The sequence below is a fragment of the Alexandromys fortis genome, unplaced genomic scaffold (assembly GCF_014885135.2).
Source record: "Alexandromys fortis isolate MF-2015 unplaced genomic scaffold, M_Fortis_MF-2015_v1.1 scaffold_44, whole genome shotgun sequence".
NCBI lineage: Eukaryota > Metazoa > Chordata > Mammalia > Rodentia > Cricetidae > Alexandromys > Alexandromys fortis.
In genome coordinates, this window is record NW_026067921.1 from 1,754,892 (window position 1) to 1,780,943 (window position 26,052).

At 45.0% G+C, this 26,052-nt stretch overlaps 1 protein-coding gene and 1 long non-coding RNA gene across 2 annotated transcripts in view; one reads left to right on the top strand and one right to left on the bottom strand.

The window, feature by feature from the left end:
• Abhd5 (abhydrolase domain containing 5, lysophosphatidic acid acyltransferase) overlaps nucleotides 1–8,103 on the bottom strand; it is a 29,589-nt gene extending 21,486 nt beyond the window's left edge. The window contains exon 1 of the mRNA XM_050141526.1: nucleotides 7,944–8,103. Coding sequence (XP_049997483.1) covers nucleotides 7,944–8,098 — 155 coding nt within the window. The 5' untranslated portion in view covers nucleotides 8,099–8,103. The remainder of the gene's footprint in view (nucleotides 1–7,943) is intronic.
• Nucleotides 8,104–8,113: 10 nt separating this feature from the next.
• On the top strand, nucleotides 8,114–15,371 carry LOC126501079 (uncharacterized). Its single transcript, XR_007591534.1, has 2 exons — nucleotides 8,114–8,420; nucleotides 14,746–15,371. It is a non-coding gene; the product is annotated as an uncharacterized lncRNA (long non-coding RNA).
• The last annotated feature ends 10,681 nt before the right edge of the window (nucleotides 15,372–26,052 follow it).

A 26,052-nucleotide genomic window follows, 5' to 3' on the forward strand; every position in this document is an offset into this window, starting at 1 on the left:
GCAAAGGTGTGGTCCCTGCTGCAGATGCTAGGGTGCAAAGGTGTGGTCCCTGCTGCAGATGCTGCAGTCACTGGCTGTCCGTTTACATGTTTATCACCTACTGTCTGGCGAACACACCAAAAGTTGAGTCTGTCTCATGGCTGACCTTCATAGCCAATGCTAAATACACCAGCTGGGGGTCACGTGAGCCCTTGAGAACTGTGATGTCAGCAGCCTAACTAGTGTGTGATGAGCAAAGGCAGATTGGGTTCTCTCGATCAGCAATGGGCACGTAATGTACCTCAGGTTCTACAGCAACAAGGTACGTGGGCAGGGCAAGGGCCTGAAACTTCCAAACAAAATATAACAAAAATTGACGCAAAGGAGAAGTCCAAGATAAAGTTGTCAGCGTGTACCCAAGCGGAGACTGGAGGAGGACGACGACCTAACACCCACGCTCTCTATCTATCCCTTTATAGTTTCAGTTAACTTTCTTCTCGTCTCAGTCTTTAGATCAAGTTTCCCAGTAGGTTCAGTAGCTGTGTGTGTGTGTGTGTGTGTGTGTGTGTGTGTGTGTGTGTGTACAAATAGAAAGAATAAATACAAAAATACTAGCAGATCCATCTGGCCAGCTTTCCATAGCCGATAGTTAAACATATAAAGGCCTTCACTAAAACGCCAGTCTCACACTGTGCATTGACAAGACAGAACAGGAAGACTACGGGTGCCCTCACACGTGCTGCACCTTACCAACTGCTGAGGTGTGAACCTAAGGTGTTCACACTAGCACCTTACCAACTGCCAAAGTGTGAACCTAAGGTGTTCACACTAGCACCTTACCAACTGCTGAGGTGTGAACCTAAGGTGTTCACACTAGCACCTTACTAACTGCTGAGGTGTGAACCTAAGGTGTTCACACTAGCACCTTACCAACTGCTGAGGTGTGAACCTAAGGTGTTCACACTAGCACCTTACCAACTGCCAAAATGTGAACCTAAGGTGTTCACACTAGCACCTTACCAACTGCTGAGGTGTGAACCTAAGGTGTTCACACTAGTCCACTGCTGAGTGTATCTGCAAACTCACCAGGGAAAGTTACTTCAGCAACTTGTTTTTTAATTTATCAATAATTTTTTAATTTTCAAAAAGGGGGGTAATGTGGTTTTGCTTGTTTACTACCATTAAACGGAAACTCTTTCATGCCTGCTTGTTTCTATTTGATCATAAAATTATAAACAGGAACTTATTATAATTGAATATCATCTCATTACTTAAATATCCTTCAGATCATATAGTACGGTTCTTTGCCAGAGACAATCAAAGATCAATACAAAACACCCGATGTGATCTATAATCTACTTGCTTCCAATGACTACACACGTTGGGACAAAGAAATACAAATGCAGTATTTGCTTCAGTCATTCTTAGTTCAATTTAGTGTTTGTAAGCCTGGTGGGTTATAGGAAATTCTCATATTTTCATAGCTATCTTTTCATCAATATAAGGCCAGTTTTCACAAATGAGTTTGTTCTATGTAATATTTGAAGTGGGAAAACTCCACATATTTTTATCCCTAATAGAACTGTGAAGACAGCATTTTCCTGAGCCTAACATGCTTTAATCAGATGACCTGTAAGGATTTGCTGAAGGGGACTGCACCTGTAGATAAAGCACCTCACACACAGCAGCCCCCGCGGACACCTGCAGAGTGAAGGCTGTGGTCTGACTGTCAGGCTCTCCTGCTCAGGACACCCGTTCCTTTCTTGCTATCTCTGTTACTCCCTGGCCAAGCTTCTCTTCTGTCTGCAGAGTAACTTAACCACATCTCCAAAGAGGCTGTGCTTTCCTACTGGGTTGTCTGGCATGGCATGTGGACACTGGATCTAAGGCTGTTAGACTCAGTCACTCTTCTGAGGTCACAGATTCAAGGCAAAAATGCACACAGTACAGCTGTAAAGCAGCAATTAGAGATAGCTGTCTACAAGTTTTGTAAAATAGAAATGTATGAACTGTCTAGGCAATAACCAATAAGCCGTATTAGCCACAGTCAAGCCTGATTCTAGAAGAGGTGGAAGAATCAACTCAATAGGAAAAAAAGCCCTTCACTGGAAAAACTAATGTCTCCAAAGGAAACACAGACAACACAGGGAGGCTTGGCATGCCAGCCTGAGCCAAAAGGTTTTCTACAAAAGCCCTATGACCTAGGCATTGAGCTTGTTGGTAAGGCAAGACGTACAAGCCCTGGAGCATCTGATTTTAAAAAGAAAATAGAAGATTCTTGATCTAGATCTATAACCACTGGAGTGGAAACAAACAAACCAATTAGAACGGCTTGAGACGACCATATTACAAGTGCTAACTCTCAGGAAAGCCAAGAGGTTGTCATTGACAAAGTATATTTGTCAAAAAAAAAAAAATATGATTTTAAGTATTCTGAATCTTCCCTGGACCTTCCACCTAATCTTTTGTAACTATCACTAACAATGTACTTGCGCCTCATGCTATGAACATTTAAGTTCCTGGTAGTTCCTGTTTTGCTCTCTGAGGCATTTGACTATCTATAGTGTTACTAAACCTGAATTGCACAATCTAAATATTGTGAAATGGTGGAAGAGGTTTCAAAGTATTCTGAAGAAAATATACAGATGTCTGGCCAATTTCCACACACTCTTCTGGTCACTTAACGTAACAGCTCTAATTAGGTCATAAGCAAACAGTTTCATTGTGTACAGTGTGGCTCAGAATCGCCCCCACCCCTCTGCTGGTGTAATCAGGAGGGGAAAGTGTGCTCACTCTTGCTCTCTGTAATCCAAGCACAGAATTCTGCCTTAAATAAACCATGAAGCTTTCCTTTTCTTCAACAAATAAACGAATTTGAGGCAATAAGCAGATTCCTCTGAAATAATTCAAAGAAGCATTTAAAACTTCCACATTGGAATTGCAATACAACTTAAGGCCTCCTTTCTTGGAAACAGAATTTTCAAATCCCATTCTTGTGAAAGAGAATACACCACACGCAAGTACAACTTAAGTGACGAGCAAAACATTTTTAGATACACAATACTAAAACAGTTCAAGTGATCACTGAATCATATCTACGACAGCACATGCCCTCTGATAGACCTACATGTTAATTTGGAATATTTTGAAAGCTTAATGGTGTGTGTGACTCCAAACTATAATGCAAGCGCTCAGGAGGCTGAAGCAGAACCAACAATTAAGCTTTTGAGACCAGCCTAGTCTACACAGAAATACCCTCTCTTGTAAAACCAAGAATTTACATACCCACAAGCACGCATATATGTGCACACACGTGCATGCACACGCACACGTACACGCACACATGTGCACATATGCCCATCCTTTCCTACAGCATTTCCTACCTTCCCTAATGCAGTCAACAACCACTCAGGAGGAGAGTCAGACCCCTCATGTTAGACACACTTGAAGCCGTTACATGTGAACGCTCATACTTGCTACTTAACAAGTGGGAGAAAAGTTTCTTCAAGTCAGTTCTAAGATAAGCCTATCCATCAGACAGTGAAGACCAAAACTAAAAGTCCTAGGTCTCAAAGTTAATAATTACTTTTAGTAAAATTATCTTTGCACATTTTTTTTGTACCTCACAATCAGATGATCATTAAGTTTAACTAAAAATTTAATGCTTAGTCAAGGTTATTTTAGAAAGCAACCATGTTTGAAAACAGGTGTTACACCTCCAAGTCCGCAAACATACCGTTGAGCATTGTTTTGAAGGCGTGGCCCACCCTGATTTTATAATCTTTTTTTGGTCACAGGGTTGACATCTGCATTTGCTGGTCTGTGGCTGGCATTCTGGACTGCAGGGACAGAGAGGTCTGGGTTGGTTCATCTAAGGTCAAGAAATAGAATCCTATTTCCGACATCCCAGGAAAACTGAAGTGTGTGATTCTGTTGTTCTGCTCGTATACATGGGTTTCTGAATATCTTAGGAAAATAAACAAATATGAGTAATTAACTTCCAGGTTTGTAAGCTCCGTGTTGGTGTCAGCTAAGTTTACAACAGCTAAAGGCTTAGTAAGAAATTATTGAAGATTGTAATTTATAAAGCCCTTTTGGACTCTGCCAAACATTTGAGTAGGACAAAAGCCTTTCTCTAAGCTGACAAAATAAGTATAAAAATAAGTCTATTAATAACAGTATTTAAGTGAGACAAAGAAACTTTAGAGCTCAGTGTGGTGGGTACGTGCCTGCAATCCTGGCATTTGTGAAGTAAAAGTACAAAACTCAAGAGTTGAAGGCCACAACAGTAAGATCTTGTCTTTAAAGATCTTACCATGGGGGCTGCAGAGATGTTTGGTGGTTTGGTAAAATTACTTCCTGTACAAGCAAAGGACACAAGTTCAGATCCCAGCACCCATGAAAGGAAACACCACCTAGTGTGCCTATAACCCAACATGGGGAGCAGACCCAGGAGCTAGACTGGCCAAAACAACAAGCTTCAGGTTCAGTGAGAGACCCTGTCTCTCGGGAATAAGGTGGAGAGTGACAGACGCCTGATGTCCTCATCTGGTTTCCACATGCAATACATACACATGTACATTCACATGTATGCGTCATACAAACACACCAAGTACCACGACCGTAGAGAAAGGTTACAGAAAACGATGTGAAACGAACCACGAAGAATGGCAGGAAGCAGGAGACATGTTTAGGAAGCATGGGAAGAGTGCAGAGAAAGGAAATAAGACTCCAAACCTGAATGGGAGCCACACGGAATAGTTTGCAAAAATCCAAGGGAAGAACGTGAAGGTTTTGAACTAGGTGGCTCCCGGGTGGTAGTGGGACAATGATGGGCAGGCTGTTAGGCTCTGTGGGGACTTGATAATTGATTTGTTGTCCAGAGACAATAAAGGAGCAGGTTTAATACTTTGAGGTCAGTTAAGAGTGCAGACAACCAGAAGACTGAAACTGTCTTAAAAAATCAGAGAGCAGGGGGGAGACTGTGCACTTGACACCATTAAAGGAAGGAAACACAAACAAGGCTATGTCTAGACATTGCACACTTGAAAAACTAGACACAAACAGCTGCAACAACGGTAACACTACAGTACAGAAGAGAGTGAGACCTCAGTCCTTCGGAGACAAGATAGTTCAAAACTGTTCATAGGTAATAAACTCTTAGGGAATTATTGTATTTAGAAAACAGTTAAGGGCTGGAGAGATGGCTCAGAGGTTAAGAGCATAGTCTGCTCTTCCAAAGGTCCTGAGTTCAATTCCCAGCAACCACATGGTGGCTCACAACCATCTGTAATGGGGTCTGGCCTGTCTTCTGGCCTGTGGGCATACACACAGAATATTGTATACATAATAAATAAATATTAAAAAAAAGAAAACAGTTAAAAGAATAGACCCTAATAAAAGTAACTGCTGGTCTCAGTTAAGAGAGAAAACAAAATGTTAGGAGAGTTAGCTGTCTAAGAAGAGTTTCACTATAGTACTCAAGAGGGCTGGAGGATGTAGCTCAGTGGACAGTGCTCACACGAAGTCTTGAGGCCAGTGTGTGCTGGCGTGTGTGTGTGTGTGTGTGTGTGTGTGTGTGTGTGTTAGACCCGAGTTAAGTACTAGCACTGCAGAGTTTCATGATGTTGAAGAAGTCATGGGCAAAGATTACAGAGCAGTAGCAGTAGGAAGACCTTGGCAGTTCTGTAGGAGGGAAGATAAAGAAGCGCACTCTTGACTCTCCAAAGCACAGGACTATACACAGACTTTAACATACACCCAGCAGGATGCTGACAAGTCAACCAAGGCAGTAAGGGAGAAATCCTGTCTTATTTAGTAGCATGTGATGACCTCATGGCGTTAACACTCTCACAATGGCTGGCTTCAGGATGCTTGTGCTATAAGAATTCCTGACATTGGCAATGGTCTGCCAGGACACACCATGCTAGAAGGCCCTGCGAGCCACCTATTCTGCAGTGGCATAGTTTTGTGATAGCTTTCCCCTGAACTCAACCAGCACTTAATTCTCTGGGACATCATTACAGCAACACACAGAAATCTACCCTGTTCTCACTATACTTGGCTTCCTCAACTGTATTGCGACTGACAAGGACTAGATTTTGAAAGCTTCCCAGTACGCTTGTCTTCACGTGAGGTGACTGCTTTGTATCTACTTGCTTTATTAATGTCATCTCCCCATCTGTACTAACAAGTTACCAAGAAACGAGGTGCTTTGGTCACAATCTGGAGGTAGGAAATAGAGGGGTCAGTTCTAGTGCAGGACTTCTCGCAAAATCCCAGGGTGGCAGGCACACGGCAAGACACAGGGAGCTGAGAACACACAGTTGGGACATATGCTGATCTCGCCATCTCTTTCATGAACCACAAGGATCTGATCACCGAGACTCCATCCTACGGATGATCTCGTCCTAATCCCTCCCAAAGCCTTGCCTCTATGCCCTATCATCAGGTTAACTTCAACACAGGACACTCAGATCAGAGCCAAATTATGGCACCGTCTACGTCCAAATGTCTTGAGGAACTTGACTCAGAACAGTAGGCAAATACCCCGTGAGCCCTCCTCCAACCGAGAAGCAGCAGAACTGTAAGGAAAAGGCCTTAAAACTAAATGCAGAGACCCAAAGGCGTAGGTTTCAATTAGTTCTACTACTTGGCAGAGGCAGTTCCAGACGAAAATGGGAGTAGTCAGATCTAACACATGGGGTACCAGGATTATTATGACCTGGGGAACGCCCAGCAGGAACTTAGCATTCTTGTGCTCTGGATTCCCGAGCCTCATGCCATCAGGACCAAAAAGGTCCACAAGCTAGTAGTCTCAGAGCCAAAGCATGTCCTGACAGATCTGACAAGAACTCAAGCTGCCAGGTTCTAGCTGTACCACGTGACATTCACGTTTCATATCAAGGTAACTAGGAAGCTCAACCACAAACCAAAGACCGTGAGCCCAACTTGTTATCACTTGAGCAAAACTAGGAGACTGGAGTTCCTCATATCTCTAAATATTCCTTCCCTAACATCTTTCCAAAATATTTGCTTTCATAGCACCATATAACCTATCTTCCCTATGCAAACGTCTCCAAATACCTGAAGTGGAACTACCATCTATCCATAAGGGAGACGTGTATAGTTCTGTCCATACAAAAGAAGCAGACTTCTGAGAATCGATGCAATAATCTTCACGGTAGTTTAACTTTTCCAACAATTACTACTCTGTTCACACGGCATGACATATATGAAAGACAAGAATACCTTAAAATGAGTCTACCAAAAAGTGGGGTGTGGTGCCTCACACCTGACTCCAGCACTGAGCAGCCGAGGAAAAAGGATAAGATCTCCGCAGATTTGAAGCTAGCCTTGTCTACATAGATGTCCAGGCCAGTAAGGGCTACAAACACAGTTTCAAACAAAACCAAAACAACAACAACAACAACAAAAAGTAAGGGCTTCCTATTAGGCATCTGCCTCGCAACTCCCACAAAGTTTGCTGCCGAAAAGTTTGCTGGGGCCGGCTTGTCTAGCCAAGCCTGACCGCCTGCCTGCCTGGTCACAGGGGCGCACCAGGCACCGGGGAGGCGTGACGCGGGCGAGCGCAAGGCGCCCGGCCACGCAGGGACGCGCTCTCGCACAGCTGACTGTCAACCTCCCGGTGAGGTTCCCGGAAGCCCGACGCTTTCCGGGGCCACATGCCCACGCCCCACCCAGGCGATCCCCGGTTCCCCATCCAGGGGAGGCCGCCGGGTGCCAGCGCGGGGTTCCGATTTCCGCGCGCTCGAGGCGGGTGGGGTCGCCAATCGGGGTCGCCGGGGCCGGGCGTCCCCACCGCCGCTCTCCCCGCAGCCCCGCGGCCTTCAGCCCCGACGGACCGGGAAGGGTGGCGCCCGCGTCCGACGGAAGCCGGAGCGGTGACTCGTCCTCGGGGCGCCCCCAAACCACGTCGTCCCCCAGTCCCGGGCGATCCTCACCCTCCACCGGTGTCCGCCGAGTCCACCTCCTCCTCCGCCGCCATCGCTTTCGGCACCGCCGCCGCGCAAGCGCAGGAGCACACCTCGAAGCCGGCTGACAGGCCGACTGGGCGGCCCCGGCCGCGGCCGCCCTTAAGACCGCGCCGCCCGCGCATGCGTCGTCCACCGGCTAGGACGCTTCGAGGGCGCGGCCGCGCCACGGCTCGCTTCGCTTCCAGGCTGCCCGGCCTCCCGCGTACGCATGCGCCGCTCGCCCGTCTCGGGGCGGCTGGCTAGCTAACGGGGAAGGTCAACCCGGCACTGCGGGGAGCGCGCCCGGGCGAGTTCGGTGGTCGTTCTTCTGCGTCACGACCATTAATGCGTCATTCCTCCTGGACGGACGGTCCCGGGCGGAGCGCTAGGCGAGCAGACGGCAGCCAAGGGGCCTGAAGTGAACCCTCAGCCTGAGAGAGCCTGGGTCTGCGACACGCGGCAGAGGTGGGCGTGCTACGGTGGTGGCCACGGGAGAGGGCTGCTCCCTGGACCCTCCAGTCCAGCCCCAGTCTAAGTGGGCACTGCCTTGACCCTAACCTACACTTCATCCACCCAGACTCTAGACACATGGGAAACCTGAGAGCCTATGTGTGGGTACTTTAGAATTGGACACACAGGCACCACCATCCCCTCTATCACCACTATGGTCTCTAGAGAGCCGAGTACTTCCTAGAATTCATTCTGAAACGATGGCTGGCTCATAAAATATTCTAGGCATGTTGGGACATGCCCCTCATAACATATTTGAGAGTCAGGCAGGTCCATCTGTGTGAGTTGGATGTTAAAGACTAACCTGATCTACCTAAGGAGTTCCAGGCCAGCCAGAGCTACACAGTGAGACCCTATATTTAAAATAAACTTTTTTTTTTTTTTTTTTTTTTTTTTGGTTTTTCGAGACAGGGTTTCTTTGTGGCTTTAGAGCCTGTCCTGGCACTAGCTCTGTAGACCAGGCTGGTCTTCGAACTCACAGAGATCTGCCTGCCTCTGCCTCCCAAGTGCTGGGATTAAAGGCTTGCGCCACCTAAAATAAACTTAAAGGGAATGGAAGCCAGAGAGATGGCTCCGTGGTTAGGAGAGCACACTCTCCTTGTGGAGGAGAACGGGTTTGTTTTCCAGCACCCGTGTAGGGCCCCACAACTGCTTGCAACTCCTGTTCCAGGGGATCAAAAGCGTATGATGCACATACAGGCTAGTAGGCACACACACAGACACATAATTTTTAAAAATTAATCCTTGTTTTAAACCTTAATGCATTTCCTCACACGCGGGATGATTTTTACTTTTGTTCGTTTGTTTGACCAAGGAACATAAGCAGATGTATGAAGCTGGTAAAGACCAGTGGCCAAGCTCAGAATAGGGAAATAGAAGTCAGCAGCCAGCAACCAAGCCCAAGGTTGTGTTTTAAAAATAGAATTCAGAACGGTGACACTCTCACTATGATTAAACAAACAGAGGCATCTCGTGGTTGCATAAGGAATGTTTTCCTTGGCTAGGTCCCTAGGGTCAGGGGAAAGTGATAGGGAGCAGCTTCGCTCTGTGTTCTTGACCAACTGTGTACCGCGAGGGCTGCGGCTCCGCGGACCTTCTGCGCATCAGTCCCTGGGTTCAATTCCCATTACCCTCTGCTACCCACCCCCCCCCTTCAAAAAAAAAAAAGGATCCTTAACTATGCAGTCCGCTCACACCACAACACACCTGGATGGTACTGACGCCTCGGCTGCTCAGTAGCCTGATGTAAGCTGATTGGTTGAATCTTCAAACCATACTGTGGTAAAGCCACACATAAGTGACCCTTTCCTCATTCCCACGGGGCTATCAAATAGGTATGTGAATGTAGGTTTCATCAGAAATGTTCCCTCTTAATTTTTTTAAGACAAATGGGTTATGTAAATATCAACCTTTTTATTACCTGCTAGAGGAGTTCTGCAGAATTATGCAACTGCTTTGATTCTGGAGTGTTAGCACCTGCTTTAACCTGCCTTCTATGACGACTACTTTTTGTCTCCTGTACCTTCCCTTTGAAATATGTAAATCGTCTCTGAGAGTTTCCTAAAGGTTCAAAGCCTACGCAAAACGGTGGCTGGGGAAGGACTGGCAAACCGAGCCCTCTCTTAACTGAGAATTTGCATTTGGCATTGTCTCTTTGGGGAGCTTAGATAAGAGGGTTTGGTAGCCGGAGATTGATGGCTAAAGGTATGAACTGTATAACAATAAAAGCCCTTTGCTAAGCAACAAGATGTCAGCCCTCCAGAGGCTGGTCCCCCTCTGGAAAAGGGAAAACATCATCCTCAGAGTGCCTCTGTCCTCCTCTCCGCGGGTACCCGATACAATTACCTGTTTTCCTTTCAGCTGTTGGCTCCAACCTGCTTTTGTGGTTGTACTAGTCACACTGTGTACTGACTCGCGGTCAGTGAGTCCTTTCTCTGTTGTTGGGGCTGGGTTACTGGGACTCTGGCCTTCATGAAGCCCACCTTATCGTACTGCCGTGTAATTTAGACCCCTCTCATCGCTCCCCGTCTTAGACCGTGTTTGCTGCTGAAGAACACCTCTACTTAGTCATTTGTAACAATCTCTCATGGTGCTGGAGGCCGTGAGGAAGGCCATGGGAATGTGTATACGGTGAAGGTCTTGCTGCGGCAGAAGGACAAGGAGAGAGCAAGGAAGGGGCCAAACTCTCTTTTTATAAGAAACCCACAACCCACACTCATTCCTGAAATGAAGGCATTAATTGACCCACGAAGGTAGTGTCTGTGACCCAAACACTTCCCGTGAGGCCTTGCCTTCCAACACTACTACACTGGGATTGAGCTCCCCGTGTGAGAACTTTGGGGACACGCTTAAACGTCTGGTGCTCCTCTGTCGCAGCAGCCTTCTCTGTCCTCCTCTGCATCCCACTCCCTGTTCTCAATATTCTATAATGGCTACAGCTTTGTAGAAATATTCCGTTTATTTTGTGAACACGTGTTGAGGGGGGTGCACATGCCATGACGAGCCTGTAGAAGACAGAGGGCAATTTGCCAGAATCGATTCCCAGGCTGCCAGTCACAGTAGCAGGCACCTCTACCCACGGAGGCATCCTTCTGGCACATGGTTACAGGTTTCTAATTGATCTTACTAAACACACTTCCAATGACAGCAGAAGCATTTCAAAGATGTTACTATCTTCTGTGGTTTAAAGACAGGGGGACCATCCATAACCTCTTGAACATAGTTTTTAATTGTTCTCACTGTGTCTGGCACAGTTCATAACATGTTTTAGGGAGATGGGAATAGTTAGGGTTTCTATCGCTGTGAAGAGACACCATGAACACAGCAACTCTTATAAGGGAAACATTTAATTGGGGTGGCTGGCTTACAGTTCAGAGAGTCAGTCCATTATCATGGTGGGACATGGTGGCATGCAGGCAGACGTGGTCCTGGAGAAGGAGCTGGGAGTCCTACATCTTGATCTGTAGGCAACAGGAAGTGAAGTGAGACACTGGGCGTGGCTTGAGCATATATAAGACCTCAAAGCCTGCCCCTATAGTTACACAAGAAAATACTTTTATAGAAACTCTTGGTTGTTGCCAGCAGCTTGTAATGTGCCTGCAGAAACTGACCGTCTCTGCCTTGAAGGTTATGTCCAGGGTAGGGGCCCTGTGCTGTTTTAGGCCAGCCTGACTGTCAGGGCTTCTACTGCCCACACAGTTACGCCTAGTGGTGTTGAGTTCGGTAACAAAACTCCAAAGTGAGGCTCCAATTCCCAGGCCACTACCAGGAAGTTGGGCCTGCAAGCATGTACCCTCGGAAGTCTTTGTGGACCTCAAGACTCTCATAAAGTGTGGTTGCTACACCGGGAAACAAAAGCCACTTCATTGTCTAATGCTGGGCTGTGTGTAGAAACTGGTGGAGCTGTGCCCAGGGCAATGATGACCTTCCCTAACTGTGGGGACACCTGGTTTGACTTTACTTGTTACTGATAAAGAAACTGTACTTGATTGGCTACAAAGCCCTGAGCCCAAGCAGGGCTACAAAACCCGGCAGCTCCATTGTGAAAGCGCCATTGTGAACGCCATGCCATCTGAGAGTCCTTAGACATGTCTTAGTTAGGGTTTCTTATCGCTGTGAGGAGATACCATGACCACAGCAACTCAAGAAAACATTTAATTGGGGCTGGCTTACGGTTCAGAGGTTTTGTCCGTTGTTATCAGTGGTGGGAAGGAAGCCTGGAAGCAGGCAGGCAGACATGGTGCTGGGAAAGGGGCTGAGAGGTCTAGTCTTGATCCACAGGCAGCTGGAGGTGACCCCTGCCACACTGAGCATAGCTTGAGTAGCCTCAAAGCCCACCCCCACAATGAAACACTTCCTCCAACATGGCCATTCCCACTCCGACAAAGCCACACCTCCTCTGCTAGGCTTAACCTCCCAAGGGTCCCCCATCTCTCCAAGGGTCTACCTCCTCAAGGGTCTGCTTCCCAGATTTCCACCTCCCTAAGGCTCCACCTCCCCAAGGGTCCACTTCCTTAAGGCTCTGCCTCCCACTAGGGCCCACTTCTCTAAAGCCCTACCTCCTTAAGGCTCCGCCTCCCCAAGGCTCCACCTCCCCAAGGGTCCACTTCTCTAAAGCTCTACCTTAAGGCTCCACCTCCCAATTGCACCATTCTTCAGCAGACTAAGCAGACTAGTGATCAAGCCTTTTTTTTTTTTTTTTTTTTTTTTTTTTTTTTTTTTTTTTTTTTTTTNTTTTTTTTTTTTTTTTTTTTTTTTTTTTTTTTAGCTCATGGCCCTTTGATGGGAGCGTTTAAAATGCAATCCCCAGTACCCAAGTTTATTCAGCTCGAATCCTGATGTCTCACGGTTTAATTTTCTGAAATCAAGCTACAATGGCTGTGGTAGTGATGGTGTGGCTGGGAGAAGGAGGAAGAGACTAGAGGGCCTGTCACGAGGGCAGAAATCAGCTGGGCTTCCAGGGGCGAATGGGGGGCACCGAGGCTGAGGAAAAGTTAGATTAAGAGAAATGAAGACAGAAACACAGGCTAGACCGAGAGGACTGAAGGTCAACACTAAAAAGCCCCGAGTTTATTTCTCAGGCAAAAGGCAGAACAAAGAGCCATCCAGTCAGCTAACCACCTCCCTGCACTGACCTCGGGAGAAAGCTCAAGCAGGTGCGTTCTCTTATTCAGCTAAGCAGCTTCTAATCCCTAATGACACGTGCCTCTGGCTGGCACACACCAGCCCAAATCTTAATAGAAAACTGTGCTCTTTCAACTGGGCAAAAATGTTTTTCTATGGGCTAACACAGATGTTACTCGCAGCCCTCAGAGTTACTGCAAGAAGCAGAGCAGGCAAGTCGGAAATGACTCCAGATGGAAACTGAGTCACACGTGGACGCCCACAAGAGCCTAACCTTTAACTCGCTTTCAGTGTCCTCTGGCCCCAGAAATTTTGGAGTCCTGTTGATTAACAGAAGGCTTTGAGTCTTCCTTTCCTCTGCCTTATATCCTGTTTGAATCTGTAGAAGAGCCTGGATTTTTATTTTCGGTAAAATTAATGCTTTTACATTTTTTTCCCTGCCATATTTTAGATCTGTTATCTTTCATTTTTGTTCTGACTTTTTAATTTCTGGTAAGTCCATGCTGAAATAATGAATATCCTAATAAATCAGAAAAAAAGCAGTGCCCTCCACACGGTAGCATTAAAAACGTCGATTGCTTTCCTGTATTTGTGCTTTTAAGAGCCAAGCTCATCTATGTAGACGTTATGTATGCCACAGGACAGTTTTTAGCAGAAAGAAAACGTTCGTACCTGCCACTCCCCCTGACGTCAATGCTGCCAGCTCACCTGCCCCCTCACCATCTTGGAAGCCCAGAGTGTAATGTGGGTTATTGAAAAGCTGTTAGGTTCAGTCTTCACTTTGGTGGGAAACAAGTGAAGGCTGTTGTCTTGGCTCCATTACATTTCCTGAGACGTGGAAAATAATCTGTTGTCAGTGCCGTAAATGCCTGGTTCTAAGTAATTCTGTCAGTTGGCTTGTTTGGCTTCAGCTCCACAGGGATGCACGTGGAGTGCTTGTCACCAGCCGTCCATTCATCCAACAGACAACTGAAGTATTGTCTGTTCCCACCGCTGGAGGTGCTTTGTGTGAGTGAGAAGGAGCGTTAGTGGGTGTGCAGTCCTGGAGATGCTTTGGGCTATTTGGAGATGCAGTCCTAAGCTGGTTTTAGTCTACCACTCACACTGTTTGTGTGGCTACAGTTGTTTTGTTAGTTTTTTTTTTTTTTCATTGTCTCTTTGGGAGAACCGGTTGTTAAATAGTGATAGCACCAACTATTTATTGAACCTTGGAACTTGCAAATCAGAAGTTATGTATGTCACAGGAATTGTCAATCATTTCAAACCAGGACTGCCTTTAAGATTTTCCTTTGTAGCCTGATTTCTGAATACCGTTGTCTGCTCGGTATGGATGTAAAATTACCAAGACCCTGGCTGGCAAAGAACGTAAAGTTTTACGGGGAAACCAAATGGCGGGAACTGGAGGTGCAGCTCATCTGTGGAACATTGGCTCGGCGTGCCCGAGGCCCCGGGATACATCCTCAGCACCCCAAACAGAGGTGGGGTGTGGGAGGGAGGAACAAAGAGAACACGAGCAAACAGAAAACACAAGAAAGATGGAGGACCAAGCAGAGCACCTCTCTATGAAGATGAGGATAGGCATCTTTCCAGACTTGAAAGACAGTGAGACTTGATTACAGCACACTCAAATAAAGCCTTGTTTCCTTTTTAATTGGAGCATGAAGAACAAACCATAATGGCCACCACCCAGGGAGCACGCCCACGTGACCACCATCCAGAATATGGAGCTGGTTTCGAAGGCGAAAACAGGAGGATGTGCAAACAGAAGGTGTGCAAACAGGAGGATAGCTCCCAGTGGAAGAACCTGACCTTCCGGCATTGAGGTGTGTGATGTGCCCGGAACCAGATTTTTTTTTCAGCTTTATTAGATGCTGCAAATCAGTCATGAAGACATCTTTAACTATGCTGATGAATATACATTTGGTAGCTATATTTAGGACTTTTATTTTAAACATTTTCTTCATTGAAACTGGAAGGTGTTGCTTAGCTACCTTCCCCTTTTCTTAGCCGTAGTCTATGATCTCATGTAATTTCTGCTGCTGCAGGTGCTAGGAGCCGGCTGTTGTCAGGAACTTTATATTCAGAAGTATAAACAGGATATGTCTTGCTGTTGCTTTTGTGATATTAACTCCTTACTCTCCTAAGCCTACACATTGTTTCTTTATATGTGCATGCTTTGCCTGGAGGGATGTATGTTGAATAAACATGACAATTATGGTGATAATTAACACATGCAGTTATACTAGATTATCATTTCTTATAAAAGTTCATTTTTAGCATAAACCAATTTTGCACAGTAGCATGAAATTATTTCAAAGCGGCTTTCCAAAATAATTAAGCTCTCCGTAGTGAACCCATCTGTGATGGTTAGTTTTTAACTCCTTACTTGACATAATGACAGAGTCTCAAAGAGGCATCGTCCAGCTCAGGATGGCCTGTGGGAAGACCCAGCCTGAAAGTGGGTGGTACCTCCCCTGGGCCTGGGTCCTAGGCTGTGGAGAAAGCTAGCTGAGTACTAAGCGTGCCTGCATCCTTTTCTCTTGCTCTTGACTCTGGATGGTGTTTTGAGTTCCAGCTCCTTGACTTGTCTGCTATGATGGATGGACTATAAACTTGAATCATGAACCAAAGCAAGTCACTTCCCTTATAAGTTGCTTTTTGCCAAGGTATTTTAAAGTTTTTATCTTTTAATTATGTACACATATATATCTGTAGGTATGCACATTTGACTGCAGGTGTCTGCAGATGCCAGAAGAGAACACTGGCTCCCCTGAAGCTTTAGTTAGAAGTGATTGTGAGCTGCCCAACATGGGAACTGAGCTCTGGGCCTATGCAAGAGCAGTGTGTCCTTGGCTGCTGAGCCCGGTCTTTAGCTCCTGGGTTATTTTATCTCAGCCACAGAAATGAAGCTAGGACACCACCCTAAAGCACAGTTTGTCTTCCTTGAATCCCTCAGAGCATCGACCTCACAACGTCTAGATCTGGGCATGGAGGACCCACCGTTAGGGGGACATGAACGTCCTTGGCGGCTGCTGCAGTTGATGTACTTGTTAGTGCGCTTACCGGCTGTCACTGGGATTAATCCTCTCGTGTGAAAAATAATTATTTCTACTACTTTTATAATATTCCTGTAAGTGCTTGGAAAAAAATTTGTGATTCACACACCTTAGGGACTAAATACATTTTTCTTATTGATAGGGTTCCAGCTCTAGGAATTAATTTTTGTCTCATTCGTGGTAGTTAATATTTTCATCAAATAAGAAGGAAATCAGTGACTAGAAGCTTCTGTGACTTCCCAGCCGTTACACAGAAGTGATCGCAAGAGCCGAGCGGCTCGTATGTCCCTTTGGTTTAGCATATCATGTGCCCTAGTATGATGATGGTAGCTCTCCCACGTGAGGACGGTGGTGGCTGGAAAGGGCCGTCCCTGCCCTTACCTGACCCCATGGCCACGGACCTCACCATGGAAAGATAAGCACTGAGCTCCAGCTGGAAGCCTAATTTTGAGCCAAGTTGTAGCTGCATCCGCCGCTTTACCTCTATTGCTATCATCTCGTCAGTTATGCTGCAGTGGGTGTTGGCGAAGGGACAGACAGCAGGCCAAAAGGACAGAGAAGAAGGCTCAGAAATAAACTCACAGTCACAGACAATGGCAGCGAACAAAGCAGTGGAGCAAAGACGGTGCGGGAGTAACTGGATTGTGTATGTGTGTGCACACGTGTGCGTGCGTGCGTGTGTGCATGTTGTATGTGCATGTGTGATACAGTATTAACCCTTCACACTCAAAAGAGTGGATTATAGACCTAGATATGGATATGCAAAACCTTAAAACTCTTGAAAGATAACAAAAAAATCTGGATCACCTTGTATATGACACTGACTTTTAGATACGGTAACAATCACAATCCATGAACCAATCCGTAACCTGAGCTTGATTCAGCTCTGATGCCCTCTGAATGGAGAGTGTGGACGGCGATGGGTGCGGTAAATGAACCACTGCACGGCATGTATGCGTCAAGTCACACCTTGTACCTGGAATATGGAGATAATGGTTACCACCCCAAACCAAGGCTCCTGAAGTTCTCTCTGATCTCGGCACTGCCCCAGGCTCTACTGTCATGTGTTCCCAGCACCTGGAGAGGTGGACTGAGGACTTCGTGATCTCTGTTTAGAAAAGGAAAGTCAGGAGGCCTAAAGGTCACCCCAGGTCACTGAACAGTGGAGCTTGGAGTCAGGTCTCTCATTCCCATCTTGTTTAAGATCATAAGCATGGCAATAGGATGAAGAGGTGTTTGACTTATACTGAGACAGGTTTTAGGGGTTATGAGAATAAGCATACAAACATTTACAGGGTTCTTTGGAATAGGAAACCAACGTAATTATTTTTATGTTAAAAGTAAATTCTACCATAAAATCAGAAATTTCTGATTTTTAAAAGATAGTATCAAGAGAAGGAGAAGGCAGACCACAGACTGAATGTTTAAGAAGACACGTCTGAAAAATGGACTATTATCCAAGATACAAAAGCATCTCCTAGGATGTGAGGGCAATCTGGCTGCGACATCTGTCACCCCATTGATCGCCAGGGTTGATTCGGATGACCTTCCCCGAATAGAGGAGGACCGGTCTTCGGTCAAGGGTATACGAGTAGCTGCGCTCCCCTGCTAGAACCCACAAACAAGCTCTCAAAAGCATCTCCTAAGAGGCAGCAAAGGTGGCAAAGGCTATTGCTGCCACCCTGGAGGACCTAGATTCAATACCCAAATCAGTTTGGTCAGAAAAGAAAACCAACTCCTTCAAGTTAACCTGTGTCCTCCCCATGTGCCCCATAGCATAAACATGTTAAGACGCACACACATACATAGATTTAATAAATGTTAAAAATTTGAGAGAAACTCTGTGTATTCAATTTAAAAAAATTTTTTTTAAGCTATAACAATAAGAAAATGAACAATCTAACTGAAAATGGGCAAAAGGTGTCTTACTAGAAAAGATCTCCAGATGGCAAACAATTACAAGACCGAATGTGCAAGGGTCTCTGTGCTATACGGACTGACTTAGACTCCTCAGGAGTGGACAGCTTGGTCACGTGGTAGTCGAGTCTTCAATAAGGATTTCCTCTGCTACCACACCCAATCCTGGCCAGAAATTGGTTTTTATTGTCTTGGCTGGTGAGTTAGACTCTCCATGTAATTTTAATAAGCATTTCCTGGTGTCAGAATTTTTCAAGTATTTTATTATTTGAGTTTTTTTTTCTTTCTTTCTTTCTTTCTTTTTTTTTTTTTTTTTTTTTTTTTTTTTTTTTTTTTTNGAGACAGGGTTTCTCTGTAGCTCTGGAGGCTGTCCTGGAACTAGCTCTTGTAGACCAGGCTGGCCTCAAACTCACAGAGATTCACCTGCCTCCGCCTCTGCCTCCCGAGTGCTGGGACCTAAGATGTGTGCTACCACTACCCAGCTCAAGTATTTATTTTTAATAAAGTTTATTTTAAAGAACTTGCAAACATAAAATATCACACACTGAAAATAACCAGACCCGGAGGCTATATAACTTGATAACCTTGTTTAGTTAGAACAGCCGTTCTGACGTTGTAGAGCTTCTTGTTGGATTTTACGCTTTTACTATCTGATCTGTGTTTTTGCACTTATCCACCACCAAAGCTAGAAAATCCATGACAGAGTTAGAAGTAGGAAAACAATTAGCTTTGTGTCCTCTTGCATAGGTCCCGTCTGTCACCTGCATTCGGTCCTTCCTCGTCCTGAGACCGCACCCACGTGGATGGACATCTGTGGCACTTTATGCTTTGTGACACAGGCTGGGAGTGGCATTTGGGTCTTTAAAGATTCGGTAGAGTGTGGCAGAATCATTCGGTCCTGGTTTTGCTGCTTGGAATACATCTGTTGAAGCTTTTATATCATTTTGCCTTCATTTTAGTAGGACAGAATATCTAAGGCTTTTTCTGTTTTTCTAAATTTTCCAGATTTTTTTTAAATGTAAGTTTTCAAAATATTCCCAAATGACTTTTTGATTTCATTTGAATTTATTGATGCTTTTTTATTCATGTTTATTTTTTTCAATTGACTCTTTTTCCCCTCATTCTTAGGGTTTCTTTTTGCTAAGAATTTTTCAGTCTTTTTTTCCCCCCAAAGCAGGATTTTATTTTTATTTTATACTTGACTCTTTGCTAATATCTTTATTATTTCTTCCTGTCTGTTGTTTGGAGGTTTGACTGGTTCTTGTGTTCTTAAGACCTTGAGCCATATCATTCAGTTACATATTTGGCATGGATTCTTACGTTTAGATTCGTGATCATGTCCCAGAGTTCCTGGAATTGTGGTCATGCTGGTGTTTGCTGTTGCTGCTTGCTTTTCCCTTGGCCTCGTTCTCCGTTCCTGATATTCTTTTTTCTGTTTATCTAATGACGAGTCCCCATTTCTTAGAAAGTTTCATTGATTTTTTTTATCCCAAACATTAGTACTTTTTTCACCTTCAAAATTTTAATTTCCTTACTGACTTTCTTATTCACGTTGCAGGCTTTCTTCTTCATATCCTGAATTGATTTACTTACCTCATTTGTGTTCTTATTTGTATTCTCTTTGAAGACATTGATAGTTTACAAGTAAAAATTTAAATTCCTCATCTGATATCTCACCCATTTCAGTATCTTTGAACTTAGAAATTTAGATGTTAGCAATATAGCTAAAATTCTGCTTCCTTGATATTTCATTTCTTCCTTTCTCCCTCGCTCCCTCCCTCCTTCCCTCCCTCCCTTTTTTTCTTGTTGGTTTTTTAGAGATAGGGTCTCTCTGTATAGTCTTGACTGTCCTGGAGCTTGCTCTGTGGACCACGCTGAGCTTGAACTCACTGGTATCTGTCTGCACCTCCTCCGAAGTGCTGGCATTAGAAGCACATACCACCACATCTCAGTGATTTTTCATTTTTTTTATGTGTCTGTGCATGTGTTGTCTTGGATATCCATTCTGTGTTTATTTGGGAATTTTTCTCAGATAGTAATCAGCTCTCTTCAGGGCTCAGCCCCTAAAAATGCTCAGACAGGAGAGAGAGTATTGTAACAGTAGCAACACTGAGCCAAATACCATGTAGAAGTATACTCTGTGTCTTAGTTACTTCTCTGCTACTGTAGCAAAGACGGTGGTAACTTAAAAAGAAAGGGTTTATTTGGGCTTATGGATCCAGAGAGTGAGTCAGGACCATCATGGCTGGAAACATGGCATCAGGCTGGTGAATATGGAGTTAGAGTAATAACTGAGAGCTTACATCTGATCCATAAGCCGAAAGGGTGGGGAAGTAGCAAGAGCAAAGTTAAATAAATAAAAGGGAAGGGAAGAAGGAGCATAGAGAAGAAAGCAAAGGAAGAAATGGGGGAACAAAAAGATGCTTAGACAAAGTTAGGTAAATATAACAAGAGGAAAAAAATCTAAAACACAGGAGCTTTAAAAAAAATAAGATGAAGTAAAAAAATACCATTAAAAGTATAATAAAAAGAAAAGGGACAATCAAGTGATAAAGGCATTACCCAAAAAGGAAAAAAAAAAAAAACAGTTCCCCAATAATGATGAAATACACAGCCTTAGGTAAATGTGCGGGTGGGGATAAATAATAAAACCATGAAAACGTCAAAGAATAAGATAAGGTCAAAATACCACTAAAAGTATAGTTAGAAAAAGAAAGAGGGAGGAAGGAAAGGGAAGCACAGTATGGAGAATAAAAGATGGTGTTTCGGAGGAGCCTTTGTCCTAATCCTCCAAAGTTGGAGCTGGGGCACATGAGATGGTCCGGCTCATAAAGGAGCTTGTTGCACATGCCTGAGGATCTGAGTTCTATCCCTGGGACCCATGGCAGAAGGAGAAAACTGACTCCTAAAAATTGGTCCCTGACCTCCACATTCATGTGAGCCATGGCATGCACATGTCCACACTCTGGTACAACACACACATCACCACCACCAACAACAAAACAACAACAAATAATAATGAATTAATGAAATTTGTTTTTAGAAAATAATAACAACACAATTAGACCCTGTTATGTGGATGCGTGTGGGGCCTCATTTGAAGCCATAGACTTGTCTGTCCTATGGTCTGTGCTGCCGCTGAGCCTGGACTGGAAGAACACAGCTGTCCTCCAGAGCTGCCTTCATTTTAATTGGTTCTCACCTTTGAGTACCAGGGGCCATTGCTGACCATCCTTAGCTTTGCAGTCTGTGGCCTGGGCGGAGCCTCCCACCCTCCCAGGATCCCCACATTTGTAAACTCTATATTCTAGCTGGGGGGGGGGGGAGGGTGCTGGTTCTAGCAGGAGAAACAACCACAGAGTTGAGATCCGTCAGAACTTGATAAACATTAGGCACCATGCTGGAGCACGCAGCTGTGCACACCAAAAGTCCTCCTGAACGTGGGAGCTTTCAGTCTCTGCATCCATGAGCCTCATGACAGACAGGCAACTCCAGAGTCTGCAGCTGCTGACCTCAGGCTCACACTATCAAAGTCCAAAGTTACTCTCAAGTGAGGAAACCAGCCCCAAGCCACTGCCTGAGCAGAGCCTGCTGCCACCAGCACTCTTAGGCTTCTCAGTGTGACACCTTCCTCCTGGGATTGTCTCTCACTGTGGGACTGTGTGAAGACTGACCTCTGGCTCCTGGCATTTGTGACTACACCTGTTCTTAAGCCTCAGGGTAAATAGGTTTTAAACAAAAGATTCCCACTCAAGATGGCACCACGACACTGCCATCTTGAGTCATGGGTTGTAGCAAAATAGAACTCTTCTCTCCTGATGACCCAGCCCACCTAAAGAGCCATTGCTTCACCAAAACCTGTAGCCAGATTTGAGGTTTAAGAAGCTATGGGATGAATTTCCAGCATCTTTTTTTTTTTTGCAGTTTATTTTTTTAAATTTATTTATTTCTTTATTAATTAAAGATTTCTGTCTCTTCCCCACCGCTGCCTCCCTTTCCCTCCCCCTCCCCCAATCACCCAGCAATACCACTCTTGGGAATATACCCAAGAGAGGCCTTATCATACAACAAAAGTATATGCTCTACTATGCTCATAGCAGCATTGTTTGTAATAGCCAGAACCTGGAAACAACCTAGATGCCCTTCAAATGAAGAATGAAGAAAGTGTGGAATATATATGTATTAGAGTACTACTCAGCAGTAAAAACAAGGACTCCAGTATCTTTTTACCCAAGCTGTCTGGCTTAGCTTTTTGGGGGTAGAGGAGCCGAGACAGGGTTTCCCTGTGTATCTCTGGTTGTCCTGGAACTCACTCTGTAGTCCAGGCTGGCTTCGAACTCACAGAGATCCAGCTACCTCTGCCTCCTGAGTGCTGAGATTAAAGGCATGGGCCACCACCACCCAGCCCTGGTTTAGCTTTGAATGAGGCTTCTGCTACCATCTGCCCACTAGGGAACCAAGCGGTTAGAGCTATGTGCAACTTACTTCTTTCCCCCTGGTTCTGTTTCTCTCCACTCTGCTTTATTATCCCCTGGTGGTTGTACCATGCTTTCACTGTCAGAGATTTGGTATCCTGACTCACACTTCACTGCCGTCTGGAGACAGCTTCGACCCCTTCGTGTTAAACAGAAGCCACAGCCAAAGTCGTTTTTAAAAAAGTTTTTAATATGTGTTTATTTTGTATTTTATGCATGTGTGTTGCCTGAGTATGCATCTGTGTACCACATGCATGCATTGTCAGCTGAGGCTTGAAGAGGGTGACAGATCCTGTGGAACTAGAGTTATGGATGGCAGTGAGCTACCATGTGGGTTCTGGGAACCCAACTCTGGTCCTCTGCAAGAACTGAAAGTGTTCTTAACCCCTGAGCTCTCCAGCCCCAAGAAGAATTTAAAACAAAATATGGTCTCACTGTGTAAGCCTGGCTTGCCTGGAATTTTCTATGTAGATCAGGCTGGCTTCAAGCTCACAGAGATCTGCATGACTCTGCCTCTGCCATGTTGGGATTAAAGGTATGGTCCCCACACCCAGCTTTACATCTTTATTGCTTGCTGGTGCACTGCAAACGTGTGAGTTTATTTATTAGAAGCTGGCCCTGAGGGGAGCGAGGTGCCTTCTCAGTCTTTAATCAACATGCCATGTTCTGTATGATTCTGTAGATCAAATAAATGTACATGACCAGAGTGAATCTTGAGGTAGTGTAACGTCTTCAACTAAGACATGCTAGAGAAGCTTATCAGCCACTCCAGACCTTCCCCTGTGCCTCTAGTATCTACCAAGTGTGGGGACGAGTTGTGTGGGAACTTCCTGTCTGAGCCTGCCCACCTGCCTGGGTTTAGAGTCAGCTAGGCTCTTTCCTGGGTCTGCCTGTGAGGGTCTTTTCGGAGGGGTTTAGCTGAAGAGGGAAGGCCTGCCCTGAGTGTGAGCAGCACTATTCAGGGACCTGGGGGGAGGGGAGGAAAAGGGGAAAAGGATGGTGGTGTGGTGTGCAGCTGTGATTCTAGCTCTCAGGATGTGGTGTGCAGCTGTGATTCTAGCTCTCAGGATGTGGTGTGCAGCTGTGATTCTAGCTCTCAGGATGTGGTGTGGTGTTGGTGTGCAGCTGTGATTCTGGTTCTCAGGATGTGGTGTGCAGCTGTGATTCTGGCTCTCAGGATGTGGTGTGGTGTGGTGTGCAGCTGTGATTCTGGTTCTCAGGATGTGGTGTGCAGCTGTGATTCTAGCTCTCAGGATGTGGTGTGGTGTTGTGCACCTGTGATTCTGGCTCTCAGGATGTGGTGTGCAGCTGTGATTCTAGCTCTCAGGATATGGTGTGGTGGTGTGCACCTGTGATTCTGGCTCTCAGGAGGCACAGGTACATGGGTTTCTGTGAGTTAAGGCTAGCCTAGTCTACATAGGAAGTTCTAGACCAGCCAGAGCTGCATGAGACCCTATGTGTGTGTGTTTGTGTTTGTTATTGTATGCACACATACATAAAGTAAATAAAACATAAATCTCTTTTAAAAGGGGGCTGCTTGACTCTTTCTGCCCTTCTGCTACATAAGCAAAGAAGGAGCTTTGAGGTGTTTTATGCTCAAGATACCACCCAGTATCTCAGTTGATTCCTGTTGCCTACAAGATGTAGAACCCTTGACTTCTCCTCCAGCACCACATCTGCCTGCATGCCGCCATTCTCCTTGCCATGATAATAATGGACTGATCCTCTGAAACTGTAAACTGCCCTCAATTAAATGTTCTCTCTATAAGAGTTGCTATGGTCATGGTCTCTTCACAGCCATAGAAACCCTAAGACACCAGGTATCAGACTGGACTTTTCCTTCCCCCAGATGCCCTTCCCTATATAATCCAACAACCATTTTGGTTACCTGGACCTTTTGTCTACCCTTTACTTCCTGGCCTCTTGCTCTGGCTCTTCCCTTCCCCTCCCCCTCCTCATATGCCCCAGCTCAGTTTGGTCACAGCTGCTCTGAACCCTCCCAGATGACTCTGCCTCTGGCTGTGCTCTCCCTTTTAACTACAATAAACCTTCTCCTTCACCATCTCTAGGAACAATCATGTCCTTTCCTTTATTTATTTATTTATTTATTTATTCATTCATTCATTCATTTATTTTCACTCATCTGGTGCTGAAACCTGGCACCAGTCATGTCCCATATTTGTAGCTTTTAGACTGTGACTCAGTTAAAACTGTTAGGGAAAAATTATTCAGGATAGGAGCTAAACCTGGCTAACGCAGAGGACAGAGCTGGCATGAAGGGAGTAGCTGAAATCCATAAGGAGATTGACACTGTAAGGAGCTTCCAATTTTGCAGTGGTGAATATAAAAGAAGGCAAGCTGTGCCTCACCTTCTCAGATGGACTGTTCCCCTGGCTCTACACCAAAATAAACTCACCCTCCTGTTAGTTGTTTCTAGGTAGGTATTTGATCACAACAGAAAGAAAAGTAACCCATAGAATTAGTTTCCAAGTGTGTTGTTACAAAGTAGCCAGGTTCCTTATCTCTTTGAAGTGTGTTGTTACAAAGCTGCTGCCTTTCTTGTCTCTTCCACTTACTACCCTTCTATCTGCATTCTCTAGACGCTGAGAAAGGCTAAAGCAAGGCTTCCTGATTTCTGGAACTGTAGACCAAAATGAATCTCTTTCTTTCCTAACTTGTCCAGTGGTGTGGGAGGTCCTTCTGTCAATGTGTTGCTTTTATTGGTTAATGAATAAAGAAACTGTCTTGGCCTGTTGATAGGGCAGAACTTAGGTAGGCAGGGAACACTGGACTAAATGCTGGGAGAAGGAAGGCAGAGAGAGAGAGAGAGACAGGCAGGCCATGGAACCATGAGAGACAGACACTGGGAATTTTACCTGGTAAGCCACTGCCATGAGGCAATATACAGATTAATGGAGATGAGTTAAATTAATATGTAAAAGTTAGCCAATAAGAAGTTAGAGCTAATGGGCCAAGCAGTGATTTAATAGCAGATGAATATAGTTTCTGTGTGGTTATTTCAGTTCTGGGCCGCTGGGACAAACAAGCGGCCCCCTGCAACAGATAGGTGCCAACATGGTGGACTAAATCCATGTAAAATCTGAGAGGGCTTATTTTCTTGTAACAATGGAAGGAAGATGAGCTAAGACAATATTTGAACAGTTCTTCATATGTATTGTAGACTTTTAAAATGATTTTAATATGGAAATTATGGGCATAATTTATAACTAAGTTTACTGATATTCTTTGTAACACTTTTTTTTCTGTAGTGACTTGTTTAGAAAAGCCTTTGATTCTAGATTATATAAATATTCAACTGTTCCTTCTTTCTAGGAGCTATGGTAAATCCCCAAATCCCCTCTAATCTTTATTGAATTACAATTTATAAACCACAAAATCTCCCCATAATGTACTATACACAGTGGTTTTGATTATCCATGGAGTTACACAAATGTCAACTTCATCTTAATTTTAGGTTTGTGTGTGTTATTGCTGCTGGTGATCCAACCCTAGGTG